General features: G+C 42.2%; 1 protein-coding gene across 1 annotated transcript in view; it reads left to right on the top strand.

The window, feature by feature from the left end:
- Positions 1-16,886, top strand: part of LOC124545377 (periodic tryptophan protein 1 homolog) — a 56,037-nt gene that overhangs the window by 31,489 nt on the left and 7,662 nt on the right. Inside the window, exons 6-10 of the mRNA XM_047124288.1 lie at positions 5,549-5,723; positions 6,757-6,915; positions 9,132-9,240; positions 12,170-12,260; positions 15,320-15,553. Of these exons, the coding sequence (XP_046980244.1) occupies positions 5,549-5,723; positions 6,757-6,915; positions 9,132-9,240; positions 12,170-12,260; positions 15,320-15,553 (768 nt within the window). The remainder of the gene's footprint in view (positions 1-5,548; positions 5,724-6,756; positions 6,916-9,131; positions 9,241-12,169; positions 12,261-15,319; positions 15,554-16,886) is intronic.

The following is a 16,886-nucleotide window of genomic DNA, read 5'->3' on the forward strand; positions in this document are numbered from 1 at the left end:
CACAGCAATCTTCCTTGTGTGCTTCTCACAGGGAACCCTCCATTCTCTGCTGACTCTGCATTGGCCACACTTTGCTGACCCATGGCCACATTCTCCAACATGAGAATCCCCCCTCACTGCAGATGTGGGGCCCGCCTGATGGTGGCCCACTTATTCATAGACTGTCCTCATTTGGCTGCTTTGAGGCGGAATCTTAATCATCCTGACACGCTACCTCTGATGCTAGCAGATGATGCCAAAGCGCCATCTCATGTTACGTTTCACCTGCGAAGATTGTTTCTATTCATCCCTGTAACACATTCTGGCCTCATTGACTGCCTGAGGGCTCAGTGGGGCACCCCTCTCCTGCTAGCTGCTACAAATTCGATTTCCACAAACATCTATTTTTCTCAAAACTTTGTGTCAGTGCTTTGGGACCTTATAGATCATCACTAGGAATATTAAAAAGTAGAAACTCTTGCTGTGGACTCCACATGCAATGTGCTGGAAAGCACATCTGCAAGCCACAGACTCAATCATTTGTGAGCAGACGAGCTTTTGGTGCGTAGCTGACCTGAGCTGTTCTGGCTTCTAACACCATTCACTCACGTGAGTCAATTGAATTCACTCCTGTGTGGCCAAAGATTCCTTTGTGCCACCAGTCCCTGTTCCCACAATTGGCAAGCAGAAATCTTCTGTCTGTAGATTAAGTTGTTTGCAGACACATTTTAACTGCTTCTTGAATAACAGAAAGCCAGTAGATGGATGCAGATGAGATGTTGGTTACTCCATAACTCATGCTATGTCTCATGTCTAGACTGTGGTCAACAGCAGCAGATTTTCCTGGCTGACCTGGTCTCATATGAACCCAATGTTCATTGCACCTCTTTTTGACAGTACAACGTGTGTGGCCAGTGTATAATTTCTCACAATGACATGGAATCTTGTATATTTTTGGTTTTCTTGCACTGAGGCCGTCTTTTACAAAACCCAGCATCACTTGCAATCATGCTCAAGGACACAAGAAACATTTTATTCTGTGTTCTTGAACCTCTGATCTTGAAAAACACACTACCAGCATAAGGCAGAAAAACCCCTCACTACTTTTTATTCAACAACCAATATTTCGAACAAACTGACGGTGTTGTTGTGGGTAGGTCTCTGTCTCCCATTATAGCTCACCTTTTTGTAAAAGACTTCAAGAATAAATCGCATCAATCAGTTGTTGTGAAACACACCACTTTTTGAAGATGTATAGATAATGCCTTTGCAGTACGGCTGCATGTGGTCGCAACACTTCAGTTAAATGTAAGCGTAGGCTTCTGCGGCCGTTGTCTTCTTCAATAAAATTCTTCAGGGTATCAGACCGCATCGTCATAATTTAAAATGCGCCAACGTTTTGGCCAGCGTTGCAGCTAGCCTTCATCAGGGCCTTACGTTAACTGCTAAATGAACACACTTGGTTCCTTAAATAGCTGCACGAGAAAACCGTGTCGTTACTTGATTGGCTGTAAAAGGAGGAGGAGGAGGAGGGCTGAAAGGTATGCTTTATTGGTGTTTCCTTTATTATCTGTCATTGGCTGAAATAGCTGTTTTCTATTGGTCTTTATATTAATCCACCCCATTGGGAGAGACGGACGAATAGCGAACAGGTGATGGCTGTGACGTCACACTGTTTCCATGCTGTCCAGAAGCCGGCTGCGGCGTGCCATTGCTTTGTGTGCTCGCGACCACTACTGCGGCTCTCCGCGTGTCTGCATGGGCCGCCACGGCTCTGCCGCCGCTCCGTAGCCCTGCTATTGCAGGCAGCCAAGACCTCGGAAGCTTGTACCCGTCCTCTCTATTCATGTTGGCGGGTCTTTTGGCTATTTCTATCGCCTCTCTAATCTTTCTTTTGAAAGTGAGAGGCTGTTTCGCCAGGACGCGGGCTTCTTGAAAAGATATTGGTTTCCCGCACTCGTCTCAGTGTTCCGCCACTGCTGTCTTAGTGTGTTGTTTCAGGCGGATATATCTTTCATGTTCCGAGAGCCTTGTGCTAATCGGACGTCCCGTCTCACCTATGTAGACTAATCCACACGCACAACCAATTTCATACACGCCAGCTGTGTGTAGTTTGTCAACTGGATCCTTGGTAGAACCGAGCATGTCTGATATTTTGTTTCTGCTTCGGAACATGAAAGATATATCCGCCTGAAACAACACACTAAGTCAGCAGTGGCGGAACACCGAGACGAGTGCGGGAAACCAATATTTTTTCAAGAAGCCCGCGTCCTGGCGAAACAGCCTCTCACTTTCAAAAGAAAGATTAGAGAGGCGATAGAAATAGCCAAAAGACCCGCCAACATGAATAGAGAGGACGGGTACAAGCTTCCGAGGTCTTGGCTGCCTGCAATAGCAGGACTACGGAGCGGCGGCAGAGCCGTGGCGGCCCATGCAGACACGCGGAGAGCAGTAGTGGTCGCGAGCACACAAAGCAATGGCACGCCGCAGCCGGCTTCTGGACAGCATGGAAACAGTGTGACGTCACAGCCATCACCTGTTCGCTATTCGTCCGTCTCCTCCAATGGGGTGGATTAATATAAAGACCAATAGAAAACAGCTATTTCAGCCAATGACAGATAATAAAGGAAACACCAATAAAGCATACCTTTCACCCCTCCTCCTCCTCCTTTTACAGCCAATCAAGTAACGACACGGTTTTCTCGTGCAGCTATTTAAGGAACCAAGTGTGTTCATTTAGCAGTTAACATAAGGCCCTGATGAAGGCTAGCTGCAACGCTGGCCAAAACGTTGGCGCATTTTAAATTATGACGATGCGGTCTGATACCCTGAAGAATTTTATTGAAGAACACTTCAGTTAGTTTTGAAACATCCTCGCTCTCCATCCCAGCATTTTTTCCAGTTTGGAAGTGGAGAAAATGGAGTCTCTTTTATGAATGTCATGGTTTATAGAAAAAAAGATGGCTGCGGGGTTGATTTTATGTTTTGTAAACCAACACACATTGGCCTGTTTCAGTGAACTGACGCCAATTCCAACATAGCAGTATATTACCAACATTTGTTTATAGAGAATGAGATATTTCAGATTCTGAGAGCTTATCAGAAGATCTCCGCCATCTGCTCTTCAGAACAAGTACTTTGAGAAGCAGATTCCCCATGCTTTTCGATCGGCACACATTGAAATTCATGAGCAGTCAGAGAGTATATAGAACTCCACTTAGGGTGATTTTCTTGCTTTAGAGCTGGCCAGTGTGGCTGAGCGGTTCTAGGTGCTTCAGTCTGGAACCACGCGATCGCTACGGTCGTAGGTTCGAATCCTGCCACGGGCATAGATGTGTGTGATGTCCTTAGGTTAGTTAGGTTTAAGTAGTTCTAAGCTCTAGGGGAATGATGTCCTCAGATATTAAGTCCCATAGTTCTCAGAGCCATTTGAACCATTCTTGCTTTAGATGGTGATGAGCCCTTCATTGAGTCGAGGTTCTTCGAAAAACACTGTACAAAATTTGTCTCGGGGTGATTTTCTTGCTTTAGATCGTAATGTGTCCTTCAAGGGGTGGGGGTTCTTCGAAAAACACTGAACAGAATTTGTCCCCCACTCTTCAGCACAATTGCAAACAGTGCTGAGTTCTGTAAAAGATGACCTCTTTTTAAGCAGATCAGGAATATGTAAGATCTCGTGTCTTGAAAATCATTCATGGCCAGCCATGTCAAGTTCTACATAAGCAAGTGGGAGGTGTAATTTACTAGATACATTTTTTCTTCAATTGCAAAGCCCCTCTATGCCTATACTGCAACTGTCACTTGGAAGCGACAACACTGGGCTCGCATTTGGGAGGATGACATATGAGCTAGTACTCCGTCTCTAATGACCTCAACATCGACAGGATGTTAAACCATGAGCTTTCTTCCTGATACTGCCACCACTGCTTTCCCCATCCATGCCTTGACCTCCGTGAACTGCCATCATGCGTGAATCTGACTATAGTGCACAGTGCAACCTCAGTTGGACTATCATTGAAGAGGAATTCAACTGAGGTCACTTTGAAAGAACTTCCTAGCTTCATGTGTTCTAGAAAGGATGCACTGTATATAAAGCAGTATGACCAGACTGAGATTTGAACTAACCCTTGAGAGAGGACAATAGAAGGAAGGGTAGATTTTAGTGTGCCATCAAGATTGTTAGATATGCAAGTAGGTGTGTGTGTGTGTGTGTGTGTGTGTGTGTGTGTGTGTGTGTGTCCATTCCTATAACACTCAAGGAAAAACTGTCCTTTATTATCATTAGAGCGGCCAGTGGCTCAGAAAGGCATTCAGTATGCTACAACAAAAATTTGTGATTGCTTGCACAATAGCATAAAATATAAATCTAAAATCATTTCTCCCGGACAGCTCCTTCTATTCATGGATGAATTTCTGTTTAAAAATTGATAGTCTGTAAAATATATATTTTTTTAAGTGTAGCAGCGTGAGTAGGACAAAAAAAGTCTTCATTAGTGTTACCACTAATCATCTGTCATGTATACCTGTAAAATGACTCATTCCACATCATTTTGATAAAAAAATCATTCAGTAATCTACGGAACTTATAACTAGCTACCTACTTCGTCCAAGATTCTGCTGATATCAGATTAGTGGGGCACTACTCCCACTTCACATTAGGCATGCCTTAACTCCAGGTTTGATGTATCATAAAAGTCCTGAACAGTCCAAAGTCCAAATGTACAATTCAGTCTCTCTCATGTAACTGTTGAAGAGTCTCCACCTTGGTCTGATGCTCAATGTTGCTGGTGCTGTTCTCAGCAGAAGATTCATTCAGACATGCATTGTTTCCTTTACTGCAACTAGGTTCACTGTGGGGTGATGAACTTGTTGAACAACCACCATGAACTCTGAACTGTGAACTGCCAGCTGAGCTGTGGAGTGCAACTTTACTAAGTAGTGCAGAGTCATAAAGTGTCTCTGTGAAACACTGTTCCAGTCGTGCACCTGCGGCCAGAGTGGACTAAACAGCATGGATTGTGGTGTGGGGCACACTCCAGTAGCTCTAGAGTAGAGTAACTGCAACCATGGCTGAAACTTCGATTTCATTCAGTAAAATTAATTTTTGCCATATCCAGAAAACTTTTATGTTAATTTTGAGGAATTTTCACATTGGTTGAATAATTTTTCCCTGGTTTCATCTTTCTCTTTTGAGTTCTGAGGCATACATTTACCCGACGCATTAATTTAAAATGTAATGTGCATAATCTAATCCCCTAACTTTAATTACCAATTCCATGAATTCTCTTCACACTGGGTTCAGAAGGATTTTTCAGCCTCCCTTCTGCTGCCTTTTTCATACCTGCTTTGCTCGGAGCTGCTCAAAGAAGACCCCTAGGTTATATTTAAGGAGTCATTCTCTTTAGCTGCTCACTATTCTTATTAGCTATGTCCCAAATCCTACTGCTCTACTGACTGGCTTGTGGGGCTGTACTGACAGGCTTTTTGGTTTTGTATATCTGTATGTGGTTTGCTGTCTATTTTTCAGTGGATCGCAGACACTTAATTGGCTTCTTGCTTACTTTCGCAGGTAACTTGTGTGCTGTTGGCAGCATGTCTCCCATAATTGATGTTTGGGACCTTGATATTATTGACAGTCTGGAGCCAGCATTTAGATTGGGCAATAAAGCTAAGAAGAAGAAAGGAATTAAGCGACATGGTCATAGAGATGCAGTACTTGACATAACATGGAATACACACCTTCCGTAAGACTGCACCTGATTTTTTAAATTTTTTAGTGGTAGTATGCAAATTTCTTGAAGTACCCCTGCTATCAAAAAGTATGTGTGCACGCATGTTCTCGCGCATGCACTCACTTGCTCACTTACATAGTGGTACGAAAATTGATGCTACTAGTAGCTCACAGGTATGTTGGAAGGTGATGAGACAAACTGAAGAGATGAAAAGTGAACATTTTGAGGAGGAAGAATTGTAGGGAGAAGGGATTGGGCAATGAGAGTAGAGATGGAATGACCATAACGTAATGAGAGAGTGCTACATTTCCAAGAATTTTATTATATGTCGCACTCACTGACCAGGAACAGAATTACACTGAAAACAGTTCTTTTCTTCTCTTGTTATTCTGAGACTCTAAGGCATGCCATACTGGGGAAGGTACTATTAATATTAAAATGATGTACTTGGTTAGTGATTTATGAAGCAGTCTAGAATCTAGGGGCAGAATTGAAAATAAGCAGATTGTAAGGGCAGAGGATGGAGGAAAACAAATGTTGTATCTGGAGTGCAGGCTTTACACAAGGCACACCAAGTAGTGTTGTATGGTAGAAAGTAAACGTACAGTTGAATACCATTATGATATAAGCATTTCTCTGTAGTTTGCTGAGTATTAACATGTGGACAAGTGCCTTTGGGAAGACAACACAGGGAAGTTTGTATTTGTGTGACATCAGATGGAATTTTACATCATAACTTAAATGTTGTTCTTGCTGCCACAATGTGTTACTTTTTTTTTATTAAATATACTGTGCTAAATATAATGTACAAACAGACAGTATTCATATTATACTCTAACATAATGTTATGTTTCAAGCAAGCAACAAAAAACCACACCTTGGTCATAAGGCTAGGCAGTCAGTGTGCAGTTGTTATACATTTATAATTAATATACAGTCCTTATTGAACAAGTTACATCATTATAGGAGTACTTCATTACGTTATTTTTTCTCATGTTAGTTTAAACCTATGGTATGTTCCAATTCAAACCTTGTATGTTTACAGGCACATTTTAGCAAGTGGCTCAGTGGATCAGACTGTACTGTTATGGGATCTGGACAACGGCAAGGCAGCTACGACACTTACTCAGTTCTGTGAGAAGGTAACAAGTGTGAAATGGCATCCTTTTGAGTCTCAGCTGCTTCTTACTGGATGTTGTGATAAGTAAGTGTGATAATACAAATTACAAATATCACACCAGGAACAACAAAATTATATGAACTCTCTCTCTCTCTCTCTCTCTCTCTCTCTCTCTCTCTCTCTCTCTCTCTTTCTTACACACACACACACACACACACACACACACACACTCTCAATCACTCACTCTCTCTGTTCTTCTTACCAATGCAACTGTTCCATCATGTTACATATAGATCAGTTTTTTAGATGAATAAGAAATACATTATTGAGGCTTTATAGAAATGTGCTTGCTACAAACTATTAATAATCATGAAAACATATGCACAACATAGTGGACTGTATAACCCTGTTGCTCTTATTTCGCATAGAGTATTCAGTATTGACAGTAAAGTAAGTTTTCGTAGAGAAATGAAAGTGTAATTCAGGAATGTGATAGAAAATTCTAATGTTGTTGTTTTATTCAGTTCTTTAGACTGTCAGAGGGGTATGTTGTAATGAAACTGAACAACGTGATGTAGCAGTGAGATACTGATCATGCTTTTGGGAGGATAGTGCTTCAAATTCCCAGAAAACAGTACAGATTCAAGCTTTCTGTGGTTTCCCCAAATCAGTAAAGCAAATGCTGAAATAGCTTCTTTGAAAAGGACGTGGTTGCTTGTTACCCAGGGATAGTTTCAATGAAAAGGGCATGGTTGCTTGTTCGCCATCTCAAATGATCATGGTGTTGAAAGTACAGTAAATCCCGCTTTTATTTTCCCGGAAGTAACGTTTTCCCATCGTTCACCACATTTTTTTTATCACTCCCGTCAAATTTCTTATGCCAAATGGTAATTTACACCTGATTTTGCTTTAACATATTTATAATTTTCATGCAATTTACACTTTATGAAAAAATGTTTGTGCAGAAAAAACTTATGTAATTGACATAAAATGATGCTGACATGGCATTGGCTGTCAAGTAGTGTTTATAAACATTAATGGTTAAATTGCTTGGCACCAGGGTGCTCCACTCAGTGGATCTGTGACGGTAAATTGTTAAAATGTTGGCTCAATTCATGCCATATCTCCTGCCTCTGCCAAGCCCCACCTGGCATGGAGGCTGATGGGATTAACTAAGTTCGTTTGATTAATAATGTCATGATCAATTGCAACCATTTCCATACCGCTGCACATGTGTAGTTTCATGTCTTTTGCGATCTGTATTTAGCGTGTTTCGTCCTTTGGCCACTTGGAGCGCTAGTTGACACCTTTGCCAACTTTGCATTGCTCTGCCCCCCCCCCCCACCCCCCACCCCCTCCCCGGCACAGCACCAGTTATGTATTTTTTCATGCTTAGCAAGACATGTTTTGAGATAAAACAGTCTCCATGCAATATTTATGCATGTATTTTGTGATGTTTCATAAACAAACAGTGTGATTGATAGTTTGCTTATGTGTGGTTTTCTACTTAATTGACAAGGCTCAGTACCTGATAATCTCAAAAAGACAACTGCAGTGCAAGAGACACAAACGGCACATATGCAAACACCACACAAAATACTTATGTAAATATTTACACTTGACAATGAGAAAAAGATTTTGAAACGTGTTGTGCTAAGCATGAACCACTCTCTTGTGTGTGTGTGTGTGTGTGTGTGTGTGTGTGTGTGTGTGTGTGTGTGCGCGCACACACACAAAAAATCCTCGTTCCCCGCTCTCCTCTCTGGTATCTCTTTCCTCGCACATCACTCCCGGCTCCAAACCATGTTCTCTCTCTTCCTCAACACCTTTCTTGCCCCATTTGGTTAGTGGACTTCACTATTTTGTTTTGTCTTCTCTAACGGCCTGCTATGATATTGTGATGTGGAGATTTAAATTTGTACCAGGAGTGCAGACCTGTACTCACAAACAAACAAAATTAGGTACATAACTTTTTTGAGGTGAAAATAAAAATCTTGCCAGCTCTAATGACCTTGATGCCGGCGGGATGTTAAACCTAATCTTCCTTCTTTCCTTCTGTCCTTTCTTCATTTCTTTAAACCTTTGACTACCCTTCCTATGGTCAATGCATCAGATGATTCTATTGCAACAATCTTGTTGTTTTTAACAGTAAACAAAGTGCACAAAATCATTGGACATAGTGATCTTCTTGATAGATCAGATAGCTAGATAATCTAATTAAGCATATATAGTTCCAGTTTACTGTATTTTACCAGTGATTACAGATGTTCATCGCATTGTGTTGCTTTTCTTTTCTTTAGACTGGCAAGAGTTTATGACTGTCGAATTGACGATTGTTTCAAAGCTTGGGAACTTGAAGGAGAAGTTGAGAGAGTATTATGGAACCACTTCAACCCATTTCAGTTTCTGGTAAGTCTTGTACTAATTGTATGCAAGGTGAGGAAAACGGTACTCATTGCAAGTTAGATACGAAAGAGTGAAAGCATGTAAATCTTGAAATATTTCACTCACTTCATAAATCATACAGATTTCATGTAACACCTTGTTTCTCCTTTTCATCTCAGAATACATAACAATTGCCATCACTAATGTTCAGTTACTTCATACTTTCAAGTCCTTACCTTAGACACACATCTCTGAGCCAAATCCAGACCACAGCCAGTCTTCTAACTCTGCCTTTATGCAAGTAACTGTGTGTGCCAGCTCTGCATAAACAATTATCTCCTGCACCTGTGGTCTTTTCATGTCAAACGTTGCCTCTCCTGGCATCACTGATCTTTAACTTTCTACCTCCTTCTTTATAAATGTGGTGGAATCTATCCTTATGTAAAGTTATTGCTCAAATAATTTCGATGTGGCTGTGGGTACTTGTATGACACCCTTATGTATGCACCTGTTTTGACCACTAGAAAGAATCCTATCTATATGGTCTTAAACTGCTCATATGTTTCAGATTCATTAATGGCATTTTTATTACACTCCTGGAAATTGAAATAAGAACACCGTGAATTCATTGTCCCAGGAAGGGGAAACTTTATTGACACATTCCTGGGGTCAGATACATCACATGATCACACTGGCGGAACCACAGGCACATAGACACAGGCAACAGAGCATGCACAATGTCGGCACTAGTACAGTGTATATCCACCTTTCGCAGCAATGCAGGCTGCTATTCTCCCATGGAGACGATCGTAGAGATGCTGGATGTAGTCCTGTGGAACGGCTTGCCATGCCATTTCCACCTGGCGCCTCAGTTGGACCAGCGTTCGTGCCGGACGTGCAGACCGCGTGAGACGACGCTTCATCCAGTCCCAAACATGCTCAATGGGGGACAGATCCGGAGATCTTGCTGTCCAGGGTAGTTGACTTACACCTTCTAGAGCACGTTGGGTGGCACGGGATACATGCGGATGTGCATTGTCCTGTTGGAACAGCAAGTTCCCTTGCCGGTCTAGGAATGGTAGAACGATGGGTTCGATGACGGTTTGGATGTACCGTGCACTATTCAGTGTCCCCTCGACGATCACCAGTGGTGCACGGCCAGTGTAGGAGATCGCTCCCCACACCATGATGCCGGGTGTTGGCCCTGTGTGCCTCGGTCGTATGCAGTCCTGATTGTGGCGCTCACCTGCACGGCGCCAAACACGCATACGACCATCATTGGCACCAAGGCAGAAGCGACTCTCATTGCTGAAGACGACACGTCTCCATTCGTCCCTCCATTCACGCCTGTCGCGACACCACTGGAGGTGGGCTGCACGATGTTGGGGCGTGAGCGGAAGACGGCCTAACGGTGTGCGGGACCGTAGCCCAGCTTCATGGAGACGGTTGCGAATGGTCCTCGCCGATACCCCAGGAGCAACAGTGTCCCTAATTTGCTGGGAAGTGGCGGTGCGGTCCCCTACAGCACTGCGTAGGATCCTACGGTCTTGGCGTGCATCCGTGCGTCGCTGCGGTCCGGTCCCAGGTCGACGGGCACGTGCACCTTCCGCCGACCACTGGCGACAACATCGATGTACTGTGGAGACCTCACGCCCCACGTGTTGAGCAATTCGGCGGTACGTCCACCCGGCCTCCCGCATGCCCACTATACGCCCTCGCTCAAAGTCCGTCAACTGCACATACGGTTCACGTCCACGCTGTCGCGGCATGCTACCAGTGTTAAAGACTGCGATGGAGCTCCGTATGGCACGGCAAACTGGCTGACACTGACGGCGGCGGTGCACAAATGCTGCGCAGCTAGCGCCATTCGACGGCCAACACCGCGGTTCCTGGTGTGTCCGCTGTGCCGTGCGTGTGATCATTGCTTGTACAGCCCTCTCGCAGTGTCCGGAGCAAGTATGGTGGGTCTGACACACCGGTGTCAATGTGTTCTTTTTTCCATTTCCAGGAGTGTATTTGAATCTATATAGAAGACATTCCATGAGAATCTTGGAACCTTTACCACATATCAGTTTACCCTGTCCAGAAGGCCAGTTTTGATGTCAGCTTCTAGGTGTCATACAGGTCCATGTAAACCTCTGTCCAAGTATATTGAACTTCTTGCCAAAATTTTCTGGCGTGATATTTCTGCTCTGTCTGATGCACAAAAACATCATCTGTACCCTACATCTTTCACATCACTAATAAACAGGGAGTCTTTATAATACAAGAGGCCATTTCAGACTGCTCTACTATGTCCTCTATTAACACTTCATGTTCCATTTACCATGCCTTAGTACAAATAAGGAAACTTCTTCCCTGCATCTTTCTAGACCCTCAACTATGGTATTTTACTACCCACCCAAATTGCATGATAATCATTGCTCACAACGTCATTTGTGTCATAAGCCATACCCTTGTAAAGGACCTAAAGGCGCCTGACAGTCCGATGTACCCAAACACCAACTCAATTGCAGTGAGCAGCATCTTTTAATCTCATCAGAGGTGAGGCTATCGACCATGCTGTTTGCAACTCAGCTCCAACATCAGTATTGCATAATCATGGATTGCTGTTGTGAAACAATGGCAAGGTTTAACTTGACTGCCCAGCTGCAGAGTTGCCCATTTCGCCAGACTGCTTTTCTTTTATTTTGTCCCCAAATTTCTATACAGCCGACCACCACCGCAACCACCCTACCCCCATGTGCATAAAAACCACATCTTCCACTTCCTGCTTTTACCTGAAAGACAAGTGATGATGGGCTATCCACTTAATTGTTGTTCATATTATTTCCACCTTGGTGGCCTGTTACTTTTGCTAACGTCCATAATTAACTTTCTTTCATACTTTTGGTGTTTTCTGTATTAAAGAACAATATGAATCCAGTTTTAATAACTAAATGTTATTGTACAGGCAGGAACAGAAAGTGGAACAGTATATTGTGTTGACTGTCGTAATGAGAAACCGATTTGGCAGCTGGCTGCACACCATGGAGAAGTTGCAGGTAATTGCTAGTGCTGCTGTGCCATAACCTATTCCTTTAACTTTAATTGTTGATTAGTATCAGTTGACTCCAGAGAAAACGTGCTTTGTATTTGATTATATAAAGAAATAAAGAAGACAACTTCCTTCGCGTGTTGAACAACAAGAAATCAATAAATAATGCTGGGACAGAATTAAATTACTGTATTTCTAAGAACTCTTTATTCTGCCAGAGCAACTAAATTGAAAGGGGGCGGGGGGCGGGTGTATTTCATCATTTCTGACATCATGTTGAATGAAATGTTAAACTACCTTTAAAGGAAGAGTCTGGTGCTTATGCAGTACTGAGGACGACATGAGAACTATGTTTGTTTTTGTACGTACGAGGTGTTATCAAAAAGTAACAGGAATTTTTTAATACTGAGGGTTTTATGCACCTGATTTTCATTTATTTATTTATCAATATTATGAAAAGGAAAGTTGCCACTCACCATTTAGCGGAAATGCTGACTCACAGTCACAACATAAAGACTGTCACAAATAAAGCTTTTGGCCTGTAAGGTGTTCATCAAAAATAGAGGTGCACGCGCGCGCGCCCCCATACACACACACACACACACACACACACACACACACACACACACACACACGAGACTGCAGTGTCAGGCAACTGTAGCCACACTGAAAGTAGCAGCACCAGTGCATGATGGAAGTGACAGCTGGGTGAAGATGAGGAGGATGGGGCAGGTAGGGATAGCAGGTAGGGGTGGCGGGCAGTGCTCCCGGGCAGCATGCAGGGATGAGGTAGAGAGAGGGTAGGGCAGTTATGAGTAGTCGGGAGACTATACAGAGGGCAGGGGAGAGGTGGGGAGGTGGCGGGGATATCAGAAAAGGAGAGAAGTGAAGAGACTGGGTGTGATGGTGGAATGGGGCCTGTAGAATGCTTGAATGGGAACAGGAAGGCTGGATGGGTGAGAACAATGACTAACGAAAATTGAGGCCAGTTGGCCTACAGGAACATAGTATATATTGCATGGCAAATTCCCACCTGCGCAGTTCAGAAAAGCTGGTGTTGGTGGGAAGGATCCGTATGGCACGTGCTGTGAAGCAGTCATTGAAATGAAGGATGCCGTATTTGGCTGTGTGCTCAGCAACAGGGTGATCAACTTGTTTCTTGACCATAGTTTGTCGGTGGCCGTTCATGTGGACAGACAGCTTGTTGGTTTCATGCACACATGGAATGCAGCACAGTGGTTGCAGTGTAGCTTGTAGATCACATGACTGGTTTCGCAGGTGGCCCTGCCTTTAATGTTTGTGACCAGACTGGGGTAGGTGGCGGTGGGAAGATGTATGTGACAGGTCTTGCGTCTAGGTCTCCTTACCTCCACCCAGCCACCACTCCCATCATGCACTGGTGCTGCTGCTCGCAGTGTAGCTCTGGTTGCCTGAGGATGCAGTCTCGTGTGTGTGTGTGTGTGTGTGTGTGTGTGTGTGTGTGTGTGTGTTTGATTGATAAATGCCTCACGGACCGAAAGCTCTATGTGTAACAGTCTTGTAGTTGTGCCTATCTGTAACTCAGCATCTCCGCTAGATGGTTAATGGCAACTTTCATTTTCATAATATTGTTGCAGTCCATCCTGCATTTTCCATTGTGTGATTTATTTATTTTTGTATTTTATCTTGTTGGTACAGACGTTCCTGATGTACGTTCATGTTTACAGTTGTTCTGAATATTTAGTTTATTGTTGACGATTGAGAAGCTTTTTCATGCTTTCGAGTGCTCAGTGAATTTTTACTTTCAGAAAAATGGAGCAAAGAATGTGTTTGAAAAATTGAATAAAGTGCAGCACTACATTTGAAATATTGATTGTGGCTTTTGTTGAATCTACTAGGAGGAAGACATGAGTTTACAAGTGGTATAAATGTTTCAAAAAGGGTCAAGAAGACAATGAAGATGACAACTGGCCTGGAAGCCCTTGCACATCAATTACTGATGATGTGGAAGTAGTAAAGGAAATGGTTCTGGAAAGTTGCCATCAGAGATGTTGCTGATGATCTTGGCGAAACCCTTGGCTCATGCCAAGTAATTTGTTCGGGTGTTTTGGGCACGAAACATGTAGCAGCAAAGTTTTTTCAAAAATTGTTGAATTTTACCAAAAACGATGTTGCACACACATTGCCCAAGAATTGCTAAATGAAGTTGACAACAGTCCATAACTTCTAAAGAAGGTTATGACAGGTGAAGAAACATTGGCATATGGGTACGGTGTCAAAACCAAGGTCCAATTTTCTCAGCGGAAACTGTCTGAAATGCCAAGACCGAAAATAATTCGACAAGTTCAGTCATGTGAAGATTCTTCTAACTGATTTCTTCGATTACAATGGGATAGTGCATATTGGGCCCTGCCTTATGATCATATGGCTGATAAGTAATACTACCTGGAAGTTATGTGTCATTTGCATGAAGCAATGTGAGGAAAACAACCAGAATTGTGACAAAACCACTCGTGGAAATTGCATCACAATAATCTTTCACCTCGCACCTTAATACTTGCACATGATTTTTTGACAAAAACAAATCCATTATGTTGCCCTAGTCACCATATTTGCCAGACAGTCCCCTGCAACTTCTTTCAGTTCCCAGTGCTGAAGAGAACATGAAACGATGTCGTTTTGCCACCATTGATGAGATAAAACCAGAATCGCTGAAGGAGATGAACACCTTAACAAAAAGTGAGTTCCAGAAGTGCTTCCAAGAGTGTGAAAAGCACTGGCCAAGTGTGTTATATCTGAGGGAGCTTACTTTGAAGGGGACAGAGTTGATGTTAATGAATAAATAAAGATTCTTTAAGAAAAACAAAAATTACCATCACATTTTGATCACACCTTGTATGTTTCATTTGTTCCATATCTAATGTAAAAACCAGTGTAATATGTCTGTTCATCATTAGCTTTTCCAGGCAAATTTCTATTTTATTTGAAATTGCTAGATTTATGTCTCGTATCAAATCACTATATTATTTATTTATTTGTACAATTTTGTGCCATTTCATTGGGTTTTTCTTGCATGTTTTATTACAGGACTGTCTCTGAGCTGTTCCTGCCCTGGCCTCCTTGTTACAGCAGGCAGTGACAAGAAAGTGTGTGTGTGGGACATTTCAGAAGACACGCCTGTACATGTCGCTGAGAAAACGTACAATATGGGGGCTATCCAGTGTCTAGATGCTTGTCCTGATGCCCCATTTCTTTTCTGTGTTGGCGGTGAAAAGAGTGATTGTAATTTCCGTGTTCTTGATCTCATGCAATATTCTACTGGTAAGTGTGCACTGTTTCTCAGTACCATCAGTGTAGCGGAATACAATGTAAGTAAGTAGTGTTAATATATCAAAAGTAGTTTTGGGTCAGGAAAGACAAGTTAAATTGCCATTGCCTTAAACAATATTCTTTAAACATTTGTAATTACAGCTGTTCTATTTTCAGCTACACTCCAAATTCATGCACACTTTTATCTGATAAGCCAATTGAATTACTGTGTGTGTGTGTGTGTGTTTGTGTGTGTGTGTGTGTGTGTGAGTGAAAGAGAGTGAGAGAGTGAGTTCGGAACCCAAATATCTGCCCTACAAAGCAGGCCACTGCAACTCTCAAAAGTTCTTGAGAAAATTGACTGAAGTTTTCTGATCATCTTTAATGCCTTAGAGCAGTGGTCCCGCACTTTTTTGTAACATGACCCATTATTTTTCTGGAAACATTTTCATGACTCAGTATATACATATGTATGCTCTGTCACTACACAGTAGTTAACAATAATATAAAAATTATATGTAATATGAACCTGAACTCAGTATTGTACAAAAAAATGCTTTGCTGAGCAATAACTTGGAAAATGGTGAAGGGAACATAATTAAAGGAAAAAATAAAAAAATATCGTGGCCCATTAGAATTTTATTTCATGCAGACTATACGGAGAACTTAATGAGATTTGTGGTATTGTTTAGTCTTGGTGTTAATGCCACTTTCTATATCTGGATTTAAGCTTGTTGGTTTTAGTCGTAAATTGTTTGCCACGCGAAGTTTGTTTCTATACTTGAAACAAAAAAACATTTACATAAGTAAGTAGTTGTGAATTCTATTAGTTCCTTCAAAGCTATATTTGCAAGCACTCAATACTCTCCCTTTAATTTGATCCAAATGGGATTAAGCTTAATTCTTGAAGTAAAGTTTTCAAAGAAGAATCACATGATAGTTCTATCAGGGAATCTTCCACAGGTGCCGAAAGTTTTAACTTTCTGAGGTTGTCCTCTTCAGACGCATTTCTTATCCATAGTAGTTCATCAGAAATCATTGGAAAGTAATGCCTACAACAAGAAATCAGTATTAACTCTTTCGGGACGGAGCGCATTTACCCAAGGCAGAGCAATTTGGCGGTGCTGTGCATGTTCCATATCCCTTAGGTTTTTTTCCGTCGCTTACAAAATCTGCAGTTTTTGACTTATTGGTGTAAATTTTTTTAAAATAAAGCTTAAACACGCTCTTTACTGGCATACAATTTTCATTATTTCATATCAGGCACTTTTTGACTTGGCAGTGGTGTTAAAACAGAAAAAAATGATATATATATATATATATATATATATGAAGCAACCATTGG

This window comes from Schistocerca americana, chromosome 8, assembly GCF_021461395.2.
Source record: "Schistocerca americana isolate TAMUIC-IGC-003095 chromosome 8, iqSchAmer2.1, whole genome shotgun sequence".
NCBI classification, from domain to species: Eukaryota; Metazoa; Arthropoda; class Insecta; order Orthoptera; family Acrididae; genus Schistocerca; species Schistocerca americana.